Source organism: Rhineura floridana, chromosome 14 (assembly GCF_030035675.1).
Source record: "Rhineura floridana isolate rRhiFlo1 chromosome 14, rRhiFlo1.hap2, whole genome shotgun sequence".
NCBI lineage: Eukaryota > Metazoa > Chordata > Lepidosauria > Squamata > Rhineuridae > Rhineura > Rhineura floridana.
This window is the reverse complement of record NC_084493.1, coordinates 32,674,124-32,699,886: the sequence shown is the minus strand read 5'-3', so window position 1 is coordinate 32,699,886 and position 25,763 is coordinate 32,674,124. Positions and strand designations below refer to the sequence as shown.

Below are 25,763 nucleotides of genomic sequence, written 5' to 3'. Positions count from 1 at the left end.
AATCCCATCACTTCTTAATTTGACTTCCCCAACCCCATATAAAATCATAAACACACAACACAAGTAATTGAGGTGCATTCAGCACTCTGTCCTCTAGTGCCAGGCTTTTGCGCTAGCAGACAGGTGAGTTTTAATGTAGCACAGCAGAGGAATCCAATGCAACAGTTGCCCTAGCAGAAACTTGTGTACAACAAATTTTCCATCAAAATGATTACACATTCTCTCACATAATAGTGTTCCATTGGTGCAAAGCATTTCACCAGTGGAACAAGTATATCACTAAGTGATTTTTCAGTTACACGGAACCTAAGTCTGTTTAGACTTCACAACAAAATTTAAAGAAATAGATTTGTTAGGGGCCTTTAAAAATAATTTTGGGTTATGTTGTAAAAATGTTACATCCTGCAGTAGTGTCTATTATTGTTAATAGTTTAACTCCTTTCCTTGCCCTGAGAACTCTGTTAGTACAGTATTGAGAGATTTCCCCCTCCATCCAGTTAAAGCAAAGTTTTTTCTGTAATGTTTTCTTTACCTGTTCCAGTATCATGGAATTGCAGGGATGGTGTCAGAAAGGCTAAAGGTAAGAATGAGCTGAGGTTAGCGAGGGATGCTAAAAGCAACAAAAAAGCTTTCTTCAGGTATGTCCATAGTAAAAGACAGAGAAAAGAAACGGTGGCACAGCTACTCAATGAGGATGGCAAAATGATAACAGATGACAAAGAAAAGGCTGACATCCTCAATTCCTACTTTGACTCAGTCTTCTCCCAAAAAAAGGATCTGTCACTCTCCCGGGAAACATGAAGTAGAAGGGGCAGGATTGGAGCTTGAGATTGATAAAACAAATGGTCTAGCAATACCTAGTCACTTTGAACGAGTTCAAATCGGCAGGGCCCGATAAACTGCATCCTAGAGTATTGAAGGAACTGGCTGAAGAACTCTCAAAGCCACTGTCTATTATCTTTGCGAAATCATGGAGGACTGGTGAAGTGCCGGATGACTGGAGGAGCTAATGTTATCTCTATCTTCAAAAACCGCAAAAAGGAGGAACCGGGGAACTACAGACCAGTCAGCCTAACATCAATCCCTGGAAAAATTCTGGAGCAGATTATAAAGCAGTCAATCTGTAAGCACCTTGAAAAGAATGCAGTGATTACTAGGAGCCAGCATGGATTTATGAAGAACAAATCCTGCCAAACCAATCTCATCTCATTTTTTGACCGGGTAACTCCCCTTGTAGACTGTGGGAATGCTGTGGACATAATATACCTCGACTTCAGCAAAACTTTTGACAAAGTGCCCCATGATATTCTGATTAGCAAGCTAGCTAAATGTGGGCTGGACGGAACAACTATCAGGTGGATCCACAATTGGCTCCAGAATCGTACTCAAAGACTGCTTATCAGCGGTTTTGTCTCAAACTGGGCAGAAGTAATGAATGGGGTACCACAGGGTTCAGTCCTGGGCCCTGTGCTCTTCAACATTTTTATTAACAACTTGGATGAGGAGGTACAGAGCATGCTTATCAAATTTGCAGATGATACAAAATCGGGGGGCATAGCTAATACCATGGAAGACAGAAACAAAGGGACCTTGATAGGCTGGAGCATTGGGCTGAAAACAACAGAATGAAATTCAACAGGGATAAATGCAAAGTTCTACACCTAGGAAAAAGAAACCAAATGCACAGTTATAAGATGGGGGATACTTGGCTCAGCAGTGCAACATGTCAGAAGGATCTTGGAATTGTCGTTGATCACAAGCTGAATGTGAGTCAACAGTGCAATGTGGCTGCAAAAAAGGCAAATGCTATATTAGGCTACATTAACAGAGGTATATTTTCCAAATCGCATGAAGTATTAGTTCCCCTCTATTCAGCACTGGCTAGGCCTCATCTGGAGTACTGTGTCCAGTTCTGGTCTCCACACTTTAAGAAGGATGCAGACAAACTGGAACAGGTTCAGAGGAGGGCAACAAGGATGATCAGGGGACTGGAAACAAAGCCCTGTGAGGAGAGACTGAAAGAACTGGGCACGTTTAGCCTGGAGAAGAGAAACTGAGGGGAGATATGATAGCACTCTTCAAGTACATGAAAGGTTGTCACATAGCGGAGGGCCGGGATCTCTTCTTGATCTTCCCAGAGTGCAGGACACAGAATAATGGGCTCAAGTTGCAGGAAGCCAGATTTCGACTGGACATCAGGAAAGGCTTCCTAACTGTTAGAGCCATACGACAATGGAGCCAATTACCTAGAGAGGTAGTGGGCTCTCCGACACTGGAGGCATTCAAGAGGCAGCTGGACAGCCATCTGTTGGGAATGCTTTGATTTGGATTCCTGCATTGAGCAGGGGGTTGGACTCGATGGCCTTATAGGCCCCTTCCAACTCTACTATTATATGATTTTATGGGACAGGCTGTGAAGCTGGATTATTCTTAGTAATTTCCTGATCATGGACACCGTGATTCTTTAGTCATGCTCTCTATAGTAAAATGTAAGGTGTAAAGTAAGTTTCCACGTTCTTTCTGGAAGATATAATTAAATGGAAGAATTGCTCCACCTTTATTCCTCTAAAACTAAAGTGGCAAAAATACTACTTTTAATACAAAATAACCTAAACTACTTTACCCTGTTATAGCCTTGCAAAATTTATAATGATTCTTGGTATTTTCCGGGCAGTGAGCTTTTTTATTTCTCTCTCTTTTTGGTAAATAGGCTTGCAGTTCTCAGTGCCATTTACTCTAAAGCAAGACTGTTAAAGACAGTCTATGTTGGAGCAGGCAGGTTTTGGATGCAGTCAGAGCTTGCCTCCCCCCCCCCCGACTCAAGAGGCCTTTGTCAGGGCATTGTCAATAGTTTCTCCAGTGTGCACATTTCTGAAACTGCATTACATTTCTATACATCAAAATGACATAGGTAGTAAAACAAAAGATCTTTTTCTTTATATTAGACTGCTGAGCACATACAGGTAGAAGCTGTGCTGCTGCTGGTCAGGGTCAGGATGTGAGCCTGCTGTGGCCCCCAGAATCTGGGACTTGAGAATCTGGGACTTGAGGCATGCCACCAGGGAGTTTGCCCAGGCCAGCAAGGAAGCCTAGTAAAAACTGATAGGCTATACTCCCTGATAGTCTGTAAAAGCTTTCACTTACTTATCTGAGCACCAAGAGGACTGGAACTCCCCCCTCCCCTTGTGATAATCTACCACTTTAGAACTCGCCTTCTGCCACTTGACTGTAGCTTGATCTGACTGTGTAGTGAGGAACTGAAGTAACTCTTCCTCCCCCTCCCGAGATACCATCCTCATTATCTGCCATGCCCAAGAAGGAGTTTGAGTACCTATATTTCTTTCTGATGTGCTAACAGAGAATGCACTGAGGGGTTTTTTTTTGTGGTGGGACAGACAAATTAGGATCTATAATGCATCATGCACATGCATAATCTTGTATTTATGTGGAAGTTTGATTTTCATTACATTTTGATAGTGGAGTCAAGAGGTAGTATTTCATGCTAGTTCTACTCAGAGTAGACCCACTGAAGTTAATAATCAATCCTAACTATGTCTACCAAGAAGTAAGCCCTATTGAATTTAGTGGGACTTACTCCCATGTAAGCAGGATTAGGAGTGCGACCTAACTCAGGTTCATTAATTTCAGAGAGTCTACTCTTAGTTGAATGCAAAGATGTATGGGCGGGTCTGTAGCTTATGGGAAGAACAGGTGCTTTATATGTAGAAAGTTCCAGGTTTAATGCCCAACAGTTGAAATGGATCTGTGGTAGACAGACTTGGAAAGACTATGTGATGCTCTCTTCCATTGTGCTATCTCATGTAGCAAACAAAAACATAAAATAAAATTCAATCACTTCCTTGTTTCACCTTCTCCCCCCCCCCCCCCAGCATTTTACTTGTTATGGAAGTCTTCGCCAATGTGGTATCTTCCAGATATTCTGGACTACAAGTCCCATCAGCCCCAGCCAGCGTAGCCACCTGGAGGCACCAGGTTGCAAAAGGACGTGTCATGGTATAATAGGCTATCTTGAGAGAGGTAATGTTTTTATTTTTAAAAACGTCAACACAATCAAGTTTATTTCCAATTCCATTGCTCCAATTTTCTATGGAATTATTATTTTTTATTTCTGTATGTGAGGAATTTGAAGAATTGAGCCTGTACAACAGTCTACGGAAAGTAAACTTAATGCCCAAATGAACATTTTCTGGGTGGTGCCTTGACTCCTTTATATTTTCAGAAATAATGCCCAATTGATTATGGTGCCAGCGGTTTTTTTTTAAAAAAAATGTTGGCACAAAGAATGAATTCTTCCATATATAAGCTTGACCCATAAGTGCTTAGACAAATGAAAGCAGGTACTTTACAATATCCCCCTATCCCAAATATTTGACAGAGAAAGTTAGATAAAAATCTTTTATGTTAAATAAGCAAGGGCTTCATAGTTGAGTAGTTAGAAACCTAAATAGGAATATTCATAGCACAGCCTCTGTAAAGCATATTAGCATTGGAAGTACTTCATATGCACTCTCTCAACAGTCATGTAAGATAAGTTAGTATTATCCATACAGTGAATAACTACAACAAAGTATTGCAGTACATCCTTGGCTATTAACAGGAGTGCTTAGGTTGAGTTGACAGGAGGGGGAAGGGAGAGGAAAAATACTTGCCCCTTCTCTCCCATCCTCCTGAAACCTTCTCCTGCTGTGCTGTGTAGTGCTAAAGGGATCAGGTTTGGGACTGGCTGCCAGCCATGAACCCCTAAGCTCTTTATTGCTAAATTGTATGTGTGTGTGAGTAGGTTTCTGGAGAACAGGAAAGACAAAAAAAGTGTCCTTTTTCTTCCCTCCTGAAACCTCCCTGTTTTGTGCCGACCAAGAGGGGAGCTTTCTGATCTCATGACATGTGTTATCCTGACCCCCTCCCCCTCAATAAGCTGATGGGGGTTCAAGCAGGCCAGTTCCATTCTCTTCTTATCCTCACCCCACAAGGGGATTGGGCTTTTGGCAGAGTTCCCTTCCCCCTTAATTTCCAAACACATTTCAAAACACATTTGGTCCCTGGCAAACTAACAGGGACAAGACCATTAGATCTGCAGGAATGATACTGCAGACTGGTGGGCAAAGCTGAGACAGAGTTCCTTGCCAAAGCCCCCCTATGTGTTCGGGACAGAGGAGGAGAGTAGCACTTTAGCTACTTGCATGGGGCCGGGGGGCATCCACTTCCAAAGAGCATCTTGCAAGCTGATGCTGCCTTACAGCCCAAGGAGCATGTTTGTGTTTAGTTGTTAAGCTTTGCATTGTTACACAACTTGCTCCTAAACCACTGGAGCTGAAATAGTGTCAAAGCTTAGGATACCCTAGCAAAGTGATACAGTTCCTAAGCGCAATATGCCAAGTATTGCAAGCAGGGCTGTGGAGTCAGTACACCAAACCTTCGACTCCGACTCATCTATTTTTCTACTGTCCGACTCCACCCAAATTTGCTTCTTGTCAGTCAAAATTTATTTGGAAGTCGGAGTCGGTACATTTCTACCGACTCCGACTCCCACCCAAAATTGCTCCTGACTCCAACTCCACAACTCCGACTCCACAGCCATGATTGCAAGCTGTAGCTGGCTTCATACAATTTCTCTATATGATCTGTATGCATCAATTACCTGATCCATCTGCTGTAGAATGAAACACCCTCTTGCCCATCTTTAATATGTTCCTATATATGTGCATTATCCTAAACAGGAATACTACCATGTAAGAAACAACAGTAAGCTCATGGGCACAAAAATATAATGTTAATTCTTCTCTTCCTTTGAAAACTGTGCAAGGTGGAAGGATATTTGTTTGTTTCAAATTCCTATTTTTTAAAGATGCTTGATATTTAAGAGGTGACATTTTTCTCCCATTTGCCAAATTCTGTTTATCCTGTAGCAACAAGGCTATTCTCAGAGATGTTAGTCATTGTTACTTCTAGTAGCAATTAGGAGACAAAATGTTCCTCAGTTCGCCATCCTAGTTGCATGATGTAGTCATATTCCAGGGGCATTCTGGGTAGGGATTTGGAATGGCAGCCACGAAGAAGAGCTCTGCTATTCCAGACAGCAGCAAAAATACACTTTTAAAAAAGTTTTTTTTTCAGGAGCAAAGACGTCACCATTTGCTGTAATGGTAACCCCTTCCTTCAGAATTTTGGCATCTGAAATCACCCTCTTCCCATTTCAGAGTTCTGAAATTGGCCCCCACAGGCAACAGTGAGTCAAAAGTCAAAAATATTTAACTTTTGGCTTGGCTCTTGTAGCAATATTTGCTTTACAACAAGCATGCTGATACACTACAACTTTGTTCCATCCCTAAGAAGACAGACCCCTGAGAATCTGGCCTCCAAGGATTGCAAAGTTTACCATTCTTGCCCCTATGAATGGAAAAAGAGGTGTGAAAATGAGTGTTACTAAAGCAAGTAAAATGGTCACAATTGTGGGTTTGAATATAACTGAAGCTGCTTTATGCTGCCAGGCCATTTATCCATCTCTCCCTGTATTGTCTGCAATGATTACCAGTAGAAAGGATCCTTGCCCAGCTCTACCTAGAGACCCCAGGAACTGAATCTGGGACCTGCAAAGCATGTGCTCTACCACTGGGCTCTGGCTCCTCCCTGCAAATTTATAAGATTTATAAGATTTATTTTGAAGCGGCATCATGTCTGTCAGTTGAAGTGCGGTGCTAAGGCTGATACACAAATTGGTCAGTGTCGACACTACTGAGTTACATGGATCGTTGGTCTGACTCAACTTCTTACATACTTACCTATTTCACTGCTGAGATACAAGAGGCCCCATCTGTATTGGCATTCTGCCAGCTTTTAAAGACAAACCTGTTTTCAACAGGCATTTCCTTGACTCTCTACTTGAGTTTCCTATTTTAATTGCTGTGTTGTTTTAATGGGATTGTTGTATTGCATATTTTAATTATGGTGTTTATATTTTAAATGCTATGTAATTGTTTTTATACATTGTGAGCCATGTAGAAATCTATTTTGGCTTTAAGTGGTATGTAAATTAATCAGGGCCGGCGCTAAAGGGCGGCCAGGTCAGGCTCTGACCAAGGGCCCCTGAAGGGCCCCTCAATAGGGTGGAGGAGGAGTAGTGCTCCCCTTCCGCAATCAGCCCCCTGCCCATTTGCTGGCTTCACCTGCCTGTCTCTCCTGTCTTTTGCGGCTGTGCGCACAGGGCTGCCATTAACCAAGATGGCGGCCGAAGTTTCCCTAAGGTGCTGATGCCCCTGCCGCCATCTTGGTTGATGGTAGGGATGTGTGTGCCTAGCACGCATGCGTGCTAGCAACCAAGATGGCGACAGAGGCTTCAGATCCTTAGGGAAACCTCAGCCGCCATCTTGGTTAATGGCAGCCCAGCACGCACAGCTGCAAAAGACAGGAGAGACAGGTAGGTGAAGCGTGCGCGCTGGGGCCCGGGGCAAGGTGGTGCCCAAGGGCCCTGGAGTGCCTATTGCTGGCCCTGAAATTAATAGACAATTTTTTAAAAGATCTGTTCTACTGACATGGGTTGCTGAGCCATATGCTTGTGGGCACCTCACAAGTGCTCATTTTAAGTAATGGTTCTGTTTCTCCTTCCAGGTCTCTTGATTCACTTTTGAACAAAGCTCCACAAGGGCTGTCTGTCCTAGACTCACACTTGGTAGAAATAGAAGGTGACACTCTCTACTTATATGGTTCTGGAGCTCTCGAATCTCTGGATCGAAACTGGAGTGTTCAGACAGCTGGAAGTATCACCACAGTCTTCTTTATTTTCATAGACTTTGATGAAATTGTTCCAGTGTTACCAAAACTGAGGATCAAATTTTCCAATTCTCTGGTAAGAAGCTTATTTTTTGATCTAGCAGTCTGGGGTAAGTTGCAGGACATCCGAATGTTCAAGAAAAAACATAACCTAAGGAGGTGGCGGGCTCTCAACACTGGAGGTATTCAAGAGGCATCTGGACAGCCACCAGTTGGGTATGTTTTAAGATGGATTCCTGCATTGAGCAAGGGGTTGGACTTGATGGGCTTATAGGCCCCTTCCAATTATTCTATAAACCTGCTGGATCAGGCCAAGGCTCCATCTAGTTCAGCCTGTTGTTTCACACTGTGGCCAACTGAATGGCATCTGGGAAAGGCCATGAGCCGGACATGAGGACAATAGCTCTCTCCCTTCATTGCTCCCCATCATCTGATATTTGGTAGCACACTACCTTTGAATGTGGAATGTAGCACCAGTGTGGTGTAGTAGTTAGACTCTCAGACTAAGACTAGGGAGACCCAGATTCAAATACCGACTTGGCCGTGAAGCTCACTGGGTGACCCTGGGCCAGCCACATTCTCTCAGTCTGACCTACCTCACAGGCTTGTGAGGATAAAAAAGGATGAGGAATGCCATGTGCACAGTCTAGAACTCCTTGGAGATGGGATATGCATGCAATAAATAAATTCTATTTAGCCATCATGGCTAATGGCCATTAACAGTCCTGTTCCTTCTCCTTGGATTTGTCTAATTTCCTTTTAAGGTCATCTGATCCATGGCCAATTCCATATCTTGTGGCAAGAGAATGTCAAAAATTATGCTTTATGTGAAAAAGTACTTCTCTTTTGCCTGTCCTGAACCTGCAGCCAACCAAATTTGCCTTTTTGTTTATGTGACTTGATTTAGCTTGTCTGCCTTGCATATTAGTATGGCATGCCACATATCGCAAATAATTTATTGCACAGCCCTTGACTTGCAGTTGCATACATGGATGAGAGACACCCATGTTGCAGCAGAAACTGCAGTCATTCCTGGATAGCCTCTTCTGATTATACTTGCAAGTGGCTGCGTGTGCATGGTGGGCAAACTCATAAAATCAGAATTTGGCACGTGCTGCTGACTTCTATGATGGGACTGGAGAGGCTTATTCTTCCCACCCATAGAAAATAATTAAATGAAGAGCTATTTCAGTGACCTGATGCTTCTCCATAAATGGCTGTGTTTAATGGCACTTGTATACACATGGTGATTCCATCACAACATAGATAAATCAGCACCCAAATGCTTGTGTATGTGGCCGTGCTTGTTTAAATAGAAATTTGCATGCTAAAACATGTTTTGGAATGACAGATACCAAGATAATGTACAACAATGTGACACCTTCAACTTACTGTAATCCTATATACAGCATATGAAGTTTAACAATAATTGTACAGTATTGTACAAATTATTATTGAATAAATCATTTAAACAAAGAAATCTGCATGCTAACTTTGGCAAACAAGGGCAGAAATATCGAGAAACATTCCATTGTGGGCTGACTACCTTGTGTGGATCACCACTGCTCCCATTTGCTTGCCCTGCTAGGCCCAAGGTACAGGCCCAGAAGGAGAGGGCAAGGCAAGTGCGGAAAAGCTGCTCTGCCTCCTTGCTTTCTGCTTGCATGCTTGGAGAGTGCAGATGAACAGGCAGAGACAGCAAGCAGGAGGTCCTGCGGTGGACAGCAGGCTCCGTGCTGGGGTATGGGCCTTGGCATGTGCCCAGCAATGCCAGCCTCTAATTATGGTCCTGTCCAGATCAGAAATATTCAGTCCAGGTCCCAGGTCCGCAGTTATTGTCAGGGCTGGCCCAAGATGTTTTGCTGCCGGAGGCAGAGGACAAGATGGCACCTCCTTCTCCTCATATGAAAGCTGACTGGGCTGGCAATTGAATCTTACTGCAACACTGGCCATGTGACAGCCTCCTCCACTGCACCTGAGGTTAGCAGGGTGGTGCAGAGCAGAGGGCAGGCCGCGTGGCACTCAGCTCTATGCTTCATACCTCTCAGTGTCTGCTGCTGGAGGCGGCTGCCTCACTCTGCCTAATGGTCAGGCTGGCCTATTTGGTTGATTGCATTGGGTCTCGGTACAAAGGCCTAGTAAACATTACAGCTAGTAACCTTAGAAGGTCTTTTGACTACCATAGCCAGTCTGGTGTTGTCTGATGGTTTTAAAATGGCTGCTCAGCTCCGTGCAATCTTCCATCTTACACCAAATGTCTAATGCTGCTTGCCTGCTTGTTTGTTTATTTACAGCACTTGAAATTTAAGGAGACCAACCTTGTCATGTTGAAACAGTTCAATGCTCTAGCGCAGCTTCGCCGCCTTGAGCAGTTAACAGTTGACGCTCAGGGAAATCCAGTCATCAAGTTTTCCCTGTGGAAGTATTACGTTCTGTTTAGACTGGGCCATTTTAACCTGCAAAAAATAAATGGGACAGAGGTAAGCAAAGACAGTACTGTCAAGGCATGGGTTGTCAAAGTATTGTCCAGGTGCTTAGAGATGGTTCACATCATCCTACCACTAGCTTAGTTCTGCAGAAGACATTGCTTGTGTAAGAGGTGTACTCACAGTGTAGAACAATCTAAGGGACTTAGATTCAGAGCTTGGAAAAGTTACTTTTTTTGAACTACAACTCCCATCAGCCCCAGCCAGCATGGCCACTAGATTGGGCTGATGGGAGTTGTAGTTCAAAAACAGTAACCTTTCTAAGCTCTGCTTAGATTCCACAGCACTTTCTTGAGCAGGGCTATCCCCTCATCCCCAGCATGCCCCAGTTATGAAGGATTTGTGAGAGTTCTTCCTGTTCTGTGTTGCATTGCTTACATGTTAATAGTTTGCACCATTTTTGTGTGTGTGCCGAAGTAAGCCAACAGACCCATCAACTGAGCCAGCTCTAATTCCAACAGTAAAAAAATGAGAAAATGTTGTCATTGGAGGAACTAGGCAAGAAATCCTGAGATCAGGAAGGAAAAGAATAAAAATTAAAATGTGCACTGCAGGGTTTTGTTTTTTTTAACTATTCTGTCTTTTGATTAGTGTGGTTTGTTTAATTGGTGATATTGGTCATACAGGAAACCCTTAAATTTACTGCGAATTAGAAACCATTGTTTATAATTTGTTACAACCTGGGCTTGTATCAGATAACTAATGAAATATATCTAGATGTACAAATTGTAAGATATACTTTCCAGTTCTTTTTTGGCACACATTAATCGTGGAGCAGAGTGCTTTGGGGGGGGGGACAAATTACTAAACTTAACTGAAACCTCCCGCAGGGAGGAAAAAGAAAGTCAGGGAATACTTCCCTGCTAGTAATTTAGGATCTTATGAAGGAGAACATGCCATTAAATTTCTAACATTATCTTAGAATGGACATTTTTCTTAGCTAAATGTAACTATCTTTATGAGAACATTTTAGAACCATCTGGTATTATCAAGCAAAATTCAACATTCCCCACCCCCATTTATCTGTGACCTATTGGGGATGCTATGCAATTTAAATGTTTGAAAATCTAAAAGGATATACTGTTCCTGTTCTTTGATAGGTGTATTAGATTACTGGACAGGGGTTGACAACAAGTGCCAGCTGCTGTGGTGTATGGGTTGTGAGTGAGGCCCCTGATTCCAACCTTGGCTGAGCCAAAAGCTCAGTAGGCAAGCCATTGGCTGCATTTGAATGTAACACCAAACTGAATTGAATTGAATTTATTTAATTCGGTCCAAGACCAGCAGTGTAACACCAAACCATGGCTTGGCATTACAAGGACAAGCTGCAGCAAGCTTGCCTCTCTTCCTGTAACGCAGCCATGAGGAAGAGTTCAGAATCATTTTGCTTCTGTTTTAGATTAACCACCGTTTGTTGTGATACTAGAACCCGGACACAAACTGTGGTTAATCTTAGCAGTGTTTTGTTGCAGGGAGGGGGAACCTGTGGTCTTCCAGATGCTATTGGACTTCAGTTCCTATTAATCCCAGCCAGCATGGTCAGGGATTTTGGGAGCTGTAGTCCAACAACATCTGGACAGCCACAGATTCCCTACCCCTGTTTTATTGAAACAAGCCAGTTTCAAACCTTGGTTTATGAAACTGGTTTGTTTCAGCAATCCAGATTTAAGGTTAACCATGTAGTGATTGAGTATAAAGCTAAACTGCAGTGAATCTAAAACAGAAGTGGAAGCTTCCAACCTTCTCCTTGAAGCCATACTGGAGGAGTAAAGGGGGATTGTGTCATCCTGAGGCTCTCTGTGGCTAAACCTGGTAACACTATCAGTGGTTTTGCTTTATGTATGAACTCAGCCAATCTCTCTGTCAACCTGACGCAGCCCCACATCAACAATATGGGAGAAGGGGATGCTGTTGTACCTTATAGGGCTGTTAGTATAAACTGCAGAGAGAGAGTTTAGGTATTGTGGTTTTGAAAGATAATTGTAGAAAGGCTACGGCACCACATTGGGAAAGGCTGTTGTGCAGCTTGTTCCATGAGTGATGCAGTGAGCTCATGGGACGAGGCCCAAATCCTAGCCTTGTTGCCATGGAAGTGGAAGTTGCTATCTGGAGGTGATAAAAATATTGTCCTCCTACAAGGTTGTTGGAAGGATGATTGTGTAAAATGCTTTGAAATGCTGTGTATTATTGTCTGCAATACAGTAGGGCCCCACTTGTCGGCGTTCCGCTAATACGGCAGTGCCAGCGGGGTGATCAGCTGTAGTGCGGGGAGCTCCAGCCACTGCGCTCCAGCTGACAGCTATCAGGGATAGGGATCAGCTGGACAGGGATAGGGATCAGCTGACAGGGATCAGCTGGAGTACACGAGCTCCCCACGCTACAGCTGATCAGCTGGAGCTCACAATCAGCTGTAGTGTGGGGAGCTTGCGTGCTACAGCTGATCGTGTGCTACAGCTGAGGGGAGCTCTTGTACTCCACCTGATCCCTGTCAGCTGTAGCGCAGGGAGCTCTCCTGCTCCAGCTGATCCCTGTCAGCTGTAGCACGGGGAGCTTGCGTGCTCCAGCTGATCGCGTGCTACAGCTGATCAGATGTAGTGCAGGGAGCTCGCATGCTACAGCTGAGTAGGGCCCTGCTTTCCGGCGGTTTTTGCCTTTCGGCGGGGGCCTGGAATGGAACCTGCCGTATGAATGGGCCCTACTGTAGTAGCATAAATAATTGTCAGCTCAGTTGTAGTCTTTGCTGCATGGTCTCCGACAAGTTGCATGTCAGTTTTAGTTCTCTGTCTGCAAAATGAAAATAAAAATGACCTATTTGATATGATGGCTGTGAAAGAGAAAGGAGGAGGTTTGCAAAGCACTTCTGCATACTACAGAAAGGGCTCTTTGAATGGCGGATGAGAGTGGGTGCAAGCCACCCAAAAGTAAACACTTTTAAGTCACATTTGTTTCAGTGGGAGAGATTTTACTGCATATTAAACCAAGGAGTCCACAAATACTGTAGCCATTGGCAACCTTTAATTTTAATTCTGGTGACCAGCAGGAAAATCTCTAGCATAATCTATTATAGGAGTAAGAAGCCTTCGGCAGTAGAGGGAGGGCAGAGAGCACTTTTGTCAAAATGGCAGGGGGACTGATACACACAGGTGTTTCCAGCTGCTCCCCTCCGGCAAAAACTCCACACTCAGCAGTTAATACCAAAAGGACATACTTGTCTCTGTGGGTGTGGACATGGGAGTCCTGACCCCCTCTAGTTACCAGAAATCATGAGTGGCTGCCAAGCCAAGTCAAAATTTTTGGAACATTGTAGACACTTCTTCTGATGAAATTGGAAGCACTTTGGAGCGCATCACTGTGGCCCAGGTTGCACCCGTGTCAGCCCCTCCATCTTTCCCCTTTTGCAGGTAACACAGAACGACATGGTTATGGCCGAAAAACTCTTTGGTGTCTTAGCCTATGTAGCATCTTCAGACGTTCCCTATTGCCGCCTACTTTCGTTGCTTGGAGATTGCAGGTACAAGAGTCACTTTGCTTTGTAGGGATTCCTTGGAAGCAAAGATTCTGATATGAAAGCCAGTCATGCCCAGTTATCAGTGCATAGAGCTCCCTGGCATATTGCTTCCCCATTCACAAAGTAAATTCATGCACATGTAAACTGGAGGGGGGATAAGAAAAGATGTCTGATAACAGGGCTGGGGAAGACTGTATCTTGAGACATAGGGGTTGCCAGTTGGAATGGACAATGTAGGGTTAGACGGACAGCTTGTGCTTAATTTGCCTGCCCCGACTTACGAGCCTGCTTGAGAACTCCATTCCAAATTGGAGACCCTCCTTCAAGTCCCCTGCTGTTGCCTGCAGAGTTGGTAGGTACCTGGTAGAGGTACCCAAAATCTAGAACATCCTCCTCAAAGGGGTTCACCTGGCCCCTTCGCTACAGTGAAGACCATTTTATTTTGGTGGGTTGGTCAGAATTGTGTGATGAAGGGGTTAAGTGGCTGCTCTTGCTGCTGTTTTAAATCTGCCTCTTCAGTATGTTGACCTCCATGTGTGCTTCAGCTTTTTATCCTATTATTTGTATTGTGTTACCCTCTAATTGTCAAAGTCCTCCTTGAATACTCCTATGAAAAGGCAGAATATTTTTTTAAAAAATGATAAGTAATCATTTATTTATTTAGAAGAATTTGTGAACCACTTAACAAAAGAAACCCTAGGTCATATATTATGGTTTGATGATGACAAGAGACAGGGCCTTTTTAGTGTCTGCACCAGTATGGATGGCCCCCTCTCTGGATGCTTTTTGTAAGCTGACAAAAACACAGGGTTTTCCTGCTGGGGCCAGATTATCTCTGTTGTTGTGGCTTTTAAAACGATTTGTTGTGTATTTTAATATATTTTTTATTGTTTTGTGATTTTGAAATGTTGTAAGCCGCCCTGAATGATGCATGGCACCTTAAGAGCAGGACAGAAACTTTCATATAAAATTGAATAAATGAAATATTTAGTTTTGACTATTACTTTTTTTCAGTTTTCATTTCTGCCCCCCTCCACCTTTTTAAGATTTCTCGGCCCCCACCGCTTTTCTTGTTTTTGGAGACTCATTTATAATATCTGTCAAATATGTATATTAAGGGGTTGCAGATCTGAGATAACAGATAAATACCTTGGATGCATCAGGCAATGAGATGTGCAGTAAACTGGGAACTCATTCTCATGATTTTAAATGGACAAATACAAATGAAAGGCCAGTCATGCAATTGCCAACAAGGATCTGCTATAATTCAGTCCTGTAAATCTCTCGCTCTTTCTCTTTTTTCTGTCTGTCCTTAGGAAGAAACAATTGTGTTATCTTTTGGAGGCAAAGGGGAAGAAATTGGGGAGCGCAAGTGAGGATGGCCACGACCGCCGAAAGCTGGGAGGAGAAAATGCCAGTAGGTTGACTTTGAATTACACCACAAGAGATTCCCAGACAGAAAAGTTGGAGGTAAGGAGCCTGGGTGGAACAGGCGGTATGAAAAATCCCAACTGTTTGTTTCTGTTGCGGTAGCTCATCTACTTTTTAATCAGTTTCTTATATATTTTCTTTTGCTTGAAACAGCACAGCTGACTTCCATCCAGTAAAACAGTTTATTTCAAGATTTAACTGGGACATAACTGATACCTCTGGCTCTACAACCTACAAGTAGCACTATTAAAAGTATCCATAAAACTGACACACATACATTTGTTGTAAATGGAGATGGACAGGCTGGACTTACACAAAGGCATACTCTTTCTCCCCCCTCTCCCTCTTTATTCTGCCGTAAAATGAATATAAACAGGTTTGGGTTTCACTGGCAAAAACCTGTAGATATATATTTAGTGTGGATGTACAGTTGGGAATGAACAAATACAGATTTATTTATTTTCATTGACCGCCTTGCAGCCATAAGAGCTCCCAGGTGGTTTAAAATTCATGGTTGAATCAGTTGCGGGGGAGAACAGCAAAAGGTGGCTCTTTGTGTGTGTGAGAGAGAGATATACTGTATCCTCTACTGCTACTACCACCACCCTGGTAGCCCTCTAGAATTCAGGTAGTTTTCTTATCCTTTCACACACTCCAGGTGCCTCTTAAGTGCAGCGCTTTGGGTAAGTTTGTTTGGCACAGTTGATTAATTTACTTTGTTCAAAAAGTTTTTGTGATGTTTAGGGAAGACCTCCAAGTGGTGACCTTATATGTGTCTAGTCAGATGTAAGCCCGTTGGATTCAATAGCATGCGTTCCCAGGCAGTTGTGTTCAGGGTTGCAGCCCAAAGTCACAATAAACAGATTAAAACAGCCTTTTTCTCCAGAGGTGGTGAACACATTTGAATCCAGGCAAACCTCTCTGGCAATAGACCATTTCAGTGTTGTTGCTTTAAAGCTGATGAGATTGTAGAATCATAGAGTTGGAAAGGGTCTACAAGGCCATCTAGTCCAACCCCCTGCTCAATACAGGAATCCAACTTTAAAGCATACCTGACAGGTGGCTGTCCAGCTGCATCTTGAATGCCTGCAGTGTTGGAGAGCCCACCACCTCCTGAGGTCATTGGTTCCATTATTGCACTGCTCTAACAGTTAGGGATTTTTTTCTGATGCTCAGTTGAAATCTGGCTTCCTGTAACATGAGCCCATTATTCCATGTTCTACACTGTGGAATGATCAAGAAGAGATCCTGGCCCTCCTCTGTGTGGCAACTTTCAAGTACTTGAAGAGTGCTATCATATCTCCCCACAGTTTCTCTTTTCCAGGCTAAACATGCCCAGTTCTTTCAGTCTGTCATAGGGCTTTGTTTCTAGTCCCCTCATCATCCTTGTTGCCCTCCTCTGAATCTGTTCCAGTTTGTCTGCATCCTTCTTAAAGTGTGGAGACCAGAACTGGATGCAGTACTCAAGATAAGGCCTAATCAGTGCCAAATAGAGGGGAACCAATATTTCATGTGATTTGTAAACTATACTTCTGTCAATGCAGCCTAAAATAGCAGTTGCCTTTTTTTGCAGCCACATCAGACTGTTCCTTCATATTCAGCTTGTGATCAACAACAATCCCAAGATCCTTCTCGTATGTAGTATTACTGAGCCAAGTATCCCCCATCTTATAACTGTGTATTTGGTTTCTTTTTCCTAGGTGTAGAACTTTGCACTTATCCCTGTTAAATTTCATTCTGTTGTTTTCAGCCCAGTGCTCCAGCCTATCAAGATCACTTTGAATTTTGTTTCTGTCTTCCAGGGTATTAGCTTTTTTTATCATCTGCAAATTTGATAAGCATTCCCTGCACCTCCTCACCCAAGTAATTAATAAAAATGTTGAAGAACACTGGCCCAGGACTGAGCCCTGCAGTACCCCACTTGTTACCTCCCCCCAGTTTGAGAAGAAACCATTGATAAGCACTCTTTGAGTACGATTCTGGAGCCAACTGTGGATCCACCTGATAATTGTTCCATCCAGCCCACATTTCGCTAGGTTGCTACTCAGAATATCTTGGGGCACTTTGTCAAAAGCTTTGCTGAAGTTGAGATATATTATGTCCACAGCATTCCCGCAGTCTACAAGAGAAGTTGCCCAATCAAAAAATGAGATAAGATTAGTTTGGCAGGATTTGTTCTTCATAAATCCATGTTGGCTCCTAGTAATCACTGCATTGTTTTCAAGGTGCTTATAGATTGATTGCTTTATAATCTGCTCCAGAGTTTTTCCAGGGATTGATGTTAGACTGACTGGTCTGTAGTTCCCTGGTTCCTCCTTTTTACCCTTTAGCTCTCCTTCAATCATGTGGCACTTCACCAGTCCTCCATGATTTCGCAAAGATAATAGACAGCGGTTCTGAGAGTTCTTCAGCCAGTTCCTTCAATACTCTAGGATGCTGTATTTTGGGCCCTGCCGATTTGAACTCATTCAAAGTGATTGGTATTCCTTTACCATTTGCCTATCAATCTCAAGCTTCAATCCTGCCCCTTCTACTTCATGTTTCCTGGGAGAGTCATAGACCCTTTTTTGGAAGAAGACTGAGCCAAAGTAGGAACTGAGCACTTCTTCCTTTTCTTTGTCATGTGTTATCATTTTGCCATCCTCATTGAGTAGCTGTGCCACCATTTCTCTGTCTTTTACTATGGATGTACCTAAAGAAAGCTTTTTTGTTGCTTTTAGCATCCCTCGCTAGCCTCAGCTCATTCTCAGCTTTAGCCTTCCTGACGCCATCCATGCAATTTCGTGATACCTGCGTGTACTCTCATTTGTGGCCTTGTCTTCTTTCCACTTCCTGTATGTGTCTTTTTTTGTTTCCAGGTCATCTCTAAGCTTTTTGTGAAGCCACATTGGCTTCTTCTGCTGTTTCCCCCTTTTTTCCTTGTTGGAATTGCTTGCCATTGCACTTTTAGAATTTCCTTTTTTAGAAACTGCCACCCATCTTGGACTCCTTTTCTCATTAGGGTCGCTTGCCACAGAACCTTCCCTACCATTGTTCAAAGTTTATTAAAATCGGCTTTCCTGAAGTTCGGGGTACACATATGGCTACTCTCAGCTTTTGCTTCCTTTAAAATCAAGAACTCAAGTATAGCATGGTCACTTTCTCCCAGAGTTCCTGTAACTGCCATTTCATCCACCAAGTCATCTCTATTGGTAGAATCCCGTCAAGGAGAGCTGATCTTCTAGTTCCTTCCTCCACTGTCTGTAGGAGACAATTATCTCCAACGCAAGTCAGAAATTTCTTGGAGGGGCCATGTTTGGCAGAATTTGTCTCCTAACAGATATTGGGGTAATTAGAGTCCCCCATTACTCTAATCATCACTTCTCCTCGAAACATTAGCAATTTGCAAAAGTTTCATCCGTGTCTTCTCCTTGGTTGGGTGGTCAATAGTAGACTGACAATGTTCCTTTTATTCCTTGACCCATTAATTTTATTAAAATACTCTCAGTGGAGCTACCAAGCTCATTCTCCTGTATTTCTGTGCAGGGATATATATTTTTAACATATAGCGCAATTCCACTTCTCTTTCTATTCCTTCTGTTCTTTTTGAACAAGTTATATCCTTCAATTGCTGTATTCCAGTCATGGGAATCATCCCACCAAGTTTCAGTTATACCTATCAAGTCGTATTTACTCTCATGTATTAATATAATAATAATAATAATAATAATAATAAAATTTTATTTGTTAGTCGCCTATCTGTCCGAATTAACGGACACTCTAGGCGACTTACAGCAGCATGATAAAATACAATACACAATTCAAACACATTCATCAATTAAACTAACATCAAAAACATCAATTAATACATCAGAAACTAATCCACCTCGAAGTTCCTGTAGGCCTGCCTGAATAGCCAGGTCTTTAAAGCTCGGCGAAAACTCATCAGGGAGGAGGCATGTTGGAGATCGTAGGGGAGAGAGTTCCGGAGGGTGGGGGCCACAACCAAGAACGCCCTCTCTCTGGTCCGCACCAGCCGAGCTGTTTTGACCGATGGGACCGAGAGGAGGTCCTGCGTGGCTGATCTTGTAAGGCGGCCTAATTGGTGATACTGGAGGTGGTCCTTCAGATAAACCGGGCCGAAACCGTATAGGGTTTTAAAGGTCAATACCAACACCTTGAATTGGGCCTGGCAAACCACTGGTAGCCAGTGAAGATCTATCAACACCGGGGTGATATGTTCCCGGTGACGGCTACGCTTAATCAAGCGTGCTGCCGCATTCTGTACCAGTTGGAGTTTCCGGACCGTTTTCAAGGGTAACCCCACGTAGAGCGCATTACAATAGTCTAAGCGAGGGGAGACCAGGGCATGTATCACTCGTGGGAGCAGTTGTACAGGAAGGTAGGGTCGCAGCCTCTGTATCAGATGTAATTGATACCAAGCTGCCCGGCTCACTGCCGAGACCTGAGCCTCCATGGACAGCTGGGAGTCAAGAATGACCCCTAGGCTGCGGACCTGGTCCTTCAGGGGTAATCTCACCCCGTTAAACATCAAGTCGATGTCTCTCAACCTTCTCTTATCACCCACGAGTAACACCTCGGTCTTGTCGGGATTTAGCTTCAGCTTGTTCTCGCCCATCCATCCACTGATGGACTCCAGGCACTTGGACATGGTCTTCACAGCCAACTCTGGTGAGGACTTAAATGAGAGATAGAGCTGGGTGTCATCCGCATATTGGTGACACTGCAGCCCAAAACTCCTGATGATGGCTCCCAGCGGCTTCACATAGATGTTAAATAGCATGGGGGAGAGGATAGAACCCTGTGGCACTCCGCAATTAAGAGGCCAAGGGTCTGAAACCTCATCCCCCAATGCTACCCGTTGGTGCCTGCCTGAGAGACAGAAATGGAACCACTGTAAAACAGTGCCCCCTATTCCCAATCCCTCTAGGCGATTTAACAAGATACCGTGGTCAACGGTATCAAAAGCCGCTGAGAGATCCAGGAGGACGAGGAAGGTATATTCTCCCCTATCCAACGCCCTCCTCATATCATCTACCAGGGCGACCAAGGCTGTTTCAGTTCCATGTCCAGTCCTGAAGCCCGATTGGAATGGATCTAAATAATCCGCTTCATCCAAGTGCATCTGTAGTTGTTTAGCCACCACTCGCTCTATCACCTTGCCCAAGAATGGTAAGTTAGAGACTGGGCGAAAGTTGTTCAACTCTTGGGGATCCAAGGAGGGCTTTTTCAAGATGGGTTTTATCACTGCCTCCTTGAGGGCTGATGGCATTGCACCCTCTTCCAAAAAGAGTTCAAGTTTGTCCTGTTTGTTTCCCTTACTCTGGGCATTAGTATACAGGCATCGAAGACCATGTAATTTATGGCCTGGCTTCCTTACTACATTTTTATGAACATTATTATTACTGGGCCCTATTAGAGCTGTTCCCTCAGTTCCTTTTGTTGTGCACAAGCTTTTGTTAGCTGTTACTGTCAAGTTTATGTGTCCCTCCCCCTTACGATTCAGTTTAAAGCTCTCCTGATGAATTTCTCCCTGCTGTGGCCAAACACATTCTTCCCAGTCCTTGTGCAGCCCATCACTTGCCAGCAGTCCATCTTCCAGGAAGCGTAGCCCATGGTCCCAGAATCCAAATCTCTCACGTCGGCTCCAGTCATTCACCCAGAGAATTTTTCTTTCTCTTTCTACTCCTAAGTACCCGATAGGCTCTGTTGAGCTGCTCTCAATCGATAGTCTACCTTCCATTTTCTGAACCAATTGTAGATTTCGAGTAGTCTTCAAAGGCATCCTCATCCATAACATATTAAAATAGTCTGGCCTGCGTATGACCAGGGCATGGTATCACCTATTATATATTAATAGGTGGGGGCTGAGGTTGAGAAATGGCCAAGGCCAGCTAGTGCTTTCATTGCCAAGGTCAGATTTAAATTGGGGGCCTTCTCAGCACATAGAGCCATGTCTGTAAAATCCTTATTAAAGAACAAGAAAAGTGAGGCTGTGTAACAGGATTTAAAGCAGTGAATAGTATAAGAGGCAAAGTAATGGCAAGGCTTTACTCTCCATTTCCATTCTATTGCAAAAAATAGCAAAATAGGTCCTTTGAGGAATCTTGCAATCGAGTAAGGTGCAGTGTGTAGCAAGGTGCCCATTGTTAGGAAAGGCAGCATTCTATATGTGGCTGTAAATCAGAGGTAGCCAATGTGGTGTTCCCCCAATGTCGTTGGGCTTCAGTTCCCGTTATCTGTGACCACTGGCCATGTTGTCTAGGTCTAATGGGAGTTGGAGCCCAGCAAAAATCTGGAGGGCACCACATTGGCTACCCCTGCTGTAGATTTTGCGGAACATCCTATGGAAACAAGCGAAATGAGCATTAAATGCCAATTCAACTTGTCATCAACAGCAAACTGTTACCATAAATGTGACAGCTATTTTACCACTGAGGATGTTATGTTTTTAGATGGAGGCAGCTGGAAGGGATTTGCCTCTTCTTTTACTACGCATTAAAAACAATTCTGTGTGGCTTGGAGGAGCAAGTCATAACCTCACATTTTCAGCTGTGCTATAAATCAATTGGATTTAACACTGTGGCAGTTTCCAAAGGGCCAATTGTTATAGGGCTTTGTGGAAAGCCTTCATAAAAAGGGATTAGGATAATTGAACAAGAAAGCCTCAATGCTGTGACAATAGATTCTGCCCTCCCGCTTTGTTGGGGGGAAGCCATAAAGCCAGGCTTTGGCAAAATTGCATGGTTTTTCTAGATCTCATTGATCAAAAAATGCATCCAGCACAGGTGTGTGTGTGTAATGCAGAAAGATAAATTTAATACCTAACAATGAGAAATTATGCTGCCTGGCACAATATTAAGGTACACTGAATAAATTTGTGTATATACCAAACAGTTTCATATAACAATATACTTAAAACAATATTGACAGTGTAAGTTACTGCATCCAAATGGCTAATGCCTGCCAACTGTAAGAAATGCACTTTAGCAGCATTAATAATCACATCCAAATAGCTGATGACTGCCAGTTGTGATGTTAAAAGAAGCACATGCTGTGGGGTATCTGGTAATACCACTCTTACTTTTTTAGGCTGCAGTCCTAACCCCACTTCCCTGGGAGCAACCGCCATTGAATTCAATAGGACTTACTTCTGAGTAGACATGGTTAGGATTGCACTGTTGTTCTTTAGGTGCTGCTATTTTTCAACAAAATGAAATACAAGGGGGAGCACATACTGGTTTCTGCCAGATGTTAACATATTGGCAGTAGGGCTCTGTGGGAAGTTTAGGGTGGTACTCAGTCCTAGTCCTACTTGGAGTAGACCCTTTGAAGTTAGTAGACATGACTACAAATCCTGCCAAACTAATCTTATCTTGTTTATTGATCGGCTAACCTTCCTTGTAGACTGTGGGAATGCTGTGGACATAATATATCTCGACTTCACCAAAGCTTTTGACAAAGTGTCCCATGATATTCTGATTAGCAAGCCAGCTAAATGTGGGCAGGATGGAACAACTATCAGGTGGATCCACAGCTGGCTCCAGAATCATACTCAAAGAGTGCTATCAATGGTTCCTTCTCAAAATGGGAGGAAGTAACGAGTGGGGTACCACAGGGCTCAGCCCTGGGCCCAGTGCTCTTCAATGTTTTTATTAACGACTTGGTTGAGGAGATACAGAGCATGTTTATCAAATTTACAGATGATGAAAAATTGGGGAGCACAGCTAATACTGTGGAGGACAAAAACAAAATTCAAAGGGACCTTGATAGGCTGGAGCATTGAGCTGAAAACAACAGAATGAAATTCAACAGGGATAAATGCAAAGTTCTACACTTAGGAAAAAGAAACCAAATGCACAGTTATGAGATGGGGGATACTTGGCTCAGCAATACGGATGTGAGAAGGATCTTGGAATTGTTGTTGATCACAAGCTGAATATGAGCCAACAGTGCAATGTGGCTGCAAAAAAGGCAAATGCTATATTAGGCTGCATTAACAGAAGTATAGTATCCAAGTCACATGAAGTATTAGTTCCCCTCTATTCAGCACTGGCTAGGCCTCATCTGGAGTACTGCGTCCAGTTCTGGTCTCCACACTTTAAGAAGGATGCAGACAAACTGGAACAGGTTCAGAAGAGGGCAACAAGGATGATCAGGGGACTGGAAACAAAGCCCTATGAGGAGAGTCTGAAAGAACTGGGCACGTTTAGCCTGGAGAAGAGAAACTGAGGGGAGATATGATAGCACTGTTCAAGTACATGAAAGGTTGCCACGGAGAGGAAGGCCGGGACCTCGTCTCGATCGTCCCAGAGTGCAGGACACAGAATAATGGGCTCAAGTTGCAGGAAACCAGATTTCAGCTGAACATCAGGAAAAACTTCCTAACTGTTAGAGCCATATGACAATGGAACCAATTACTAGAGAGGTAGTGGGCTCTCCAACACTGGAGGCATTCAAGAGGCAGCTGGACAGCCATCTGTCGGGAATGCTTTGATTTGGATTCCTGCATTGAGCAGGGGGTTGGACTTGATGGCCTTATAGGCCCCCTCCAACTCTACTATTCTATGATTCTATGACTAACTTGGGTTCATTAATTTCAGTGGGTCTGCTCTGAGTAGGACTTAGTTGAATACAACCTTTACTTTTCACTATTTGTATCTTAAAACCATGGAGAGAGAAGGAAATGAATACTGATGGAAATGCCTTTGTAAGGTTTGGAAGGGCAATAAATTCAACATGCACACAATTCTCCCCTTCTGTGGCCTGCAAGATATACGTGTCGGATTTGTTTCTTGTCCTTCAGACACAACAAAGATATATTTATGGTGCCATTATGGAACTCCTCTAGAGAGCTCTCCCTCTTTTCCCTCTTTCTAGAGAGGTTTTGAAAAGGCATTCAGTGTTTGATTCTTTTTCTGCTGTTAGGATTATTTTCTGCTGTTTCCTGTGCTGCAGATTGATTTTTACTGCCACAATATATTTGTACTGTTATTTTGCCATGTTTTGATACATTTGTGGAAAAGCAAAGGGAAAGGGGTAAACTGATTTGAAAAATTGTATTTTTATACAAACATTTTTTGTGTGTTTTTATTGTTATTGTACACTGCTATAGAATTTTGTAATGTTTAATGGTTTGTAAATATTACGGGAAATAAATAAATACCATAATTGACAACAAAATATATTTCCAAATTAAAAAAATTCCAAGCAAGAGAAAGTAATATCCTGAACATCCCTGAATGCTCATGAGCACATTGCAATAATGGCTAAGCCATGCTTTCACCTTGACATCTGAATTGGGCCACTATTTTGTATATTTGTTTGAAGTGGAAAATACCTTGACATCAGGTAGTCATCTGAAGTCACTAACATATTTTTGTTTTCAGCGTCACTTCTCTTGCTTTATAGCTGAAAATTAGCTTCCTTTCCTTCTACTGAAGGAGCTTGGCAACACTCAAAACACTTGAATTCTCTTACACTGCTAGAAGTTGCTCCCAAAATACAGATCCCCTTACCTCTTTTGGTATCTCTTGTTCTCTTGGGAGTAACGTGTCAGCCACTGCTTCCCTTATGCCTCTGGTATTTTTGTAATTAAAGTTTGCTGTTCCAAAGGGATTTGTTTCCTGATCTTTGTCCTCGACAATGGTTCTTTTGTACAGGAAATGAAGGAAAGGAAGGACTTCTGCCATTCCTACATCCAAGACTTAGTGAAGGAAGCAGCTGACATAAATATGAAAAATGAGTCCTTGCAGAAACTCTGGCCTCAAATGTTCATTGAACTCGTCAGGGACGCAGTCATCGAGATTCGCAATAAGGATTCCTACAGGAAGCTCTGCTTACAGCGGATCGCCGATCAAAAATCATAGAGTTATGGCTTTCCCTGCACTTCAGTAGCACACTGTATTTTTCACAAAGGTCTAAAATGGTTTAAAAATTACCATCCTAGAACATTGGGTTTTTTTTAATATATAAAGGTTGCCTTGAAGAAACCTCGCTTACACAGTAAAATGTTCCCTCTTTCACATTTCCAGATGAATTTCTTTTTCTTTGTTCAATTATACACCAATGTGAGTATATATATATTGGCTTAAAGCAGCAATATGCAGTTCCGTTTGCATCTGTGCCATGGTTTACTGACTCCTCTCCTTTTTGTTACTGATGCTGCTATTCTTTGCGTGCCAGAGTTCTCGTATTAAGGGAAGAAACCCCACTCTCTCTTGCCCTTAACCTTTCATTTGTTTTCCTCATTTGACACTCTTGTTGCTCGAGTTGGGGTTGGGGTGGAATTTCTCAGTCAAAAATTCTGGATTTTGAGGACTGAAAAATAAATAAATTATTCTGTTTATCAACCTCATGAGCTTTTAAATAATTGTTTTGCTTTGGTAACGGTGGAACTCTGTAATACTGGGCGTAAGTAGCAAAAGTTACTAATAGACCCTGCAAGCATTAAGAAAGATGTTTTATAATAATAATAATAAAATAAAATTTTATTTTTAGGCCGCCTATCTGGCTGAATGAACGGCCACTCTAGGCGGCGTACATAATTA

The 25,763-nt window shown here is 43.0% G+C and overlaps 1 protein-coding gene across 3 annotated transcripts in view; it reads left to right on the top strand.

Moving 5' to 3' along the window:
• The window catches only part of LRRC49 (leucine rich repeat containing 49), a 99,590-nt gene extending 74,029 nt beyond the window's left edge, over nucleotides 1-25,561 (top strand). For all 3 annotated transcript variants that reach the window (XM_061595644.1, XM_061595643.1, XM_061595641.1), the window contains 5 exons: nucleotides 7,627-7,864; nucleotides 10,083-10,268; nucleotides 13,676-13,785; nucleotides 15,099-15,252; nucleotides 24,876-25,561. In XM_061595644.1, the coding sequence (XP_061451628.1) occupies nucleotides 7,627-7,864; nucleotides 10,083-10,268; nucleotides 13,676-13,785; nucleotides 15,099-15,252; nucleotides 24,876-25,082 (895 nt within the window). In that variant the 3' untranslated portion in view covers nucleotides 25,083-25,561. The remainder of the gene's footprint in view (nucleotides 1-7,626; nucleotides 7,865-10,082; nucleotides 10,269-13,675; nucleotides 13,786-15,098; nucleotides 15,253-24,875) is intronic.
• Nucleotides 25,562-25,763: the final 202 nt, after the last annotated feature.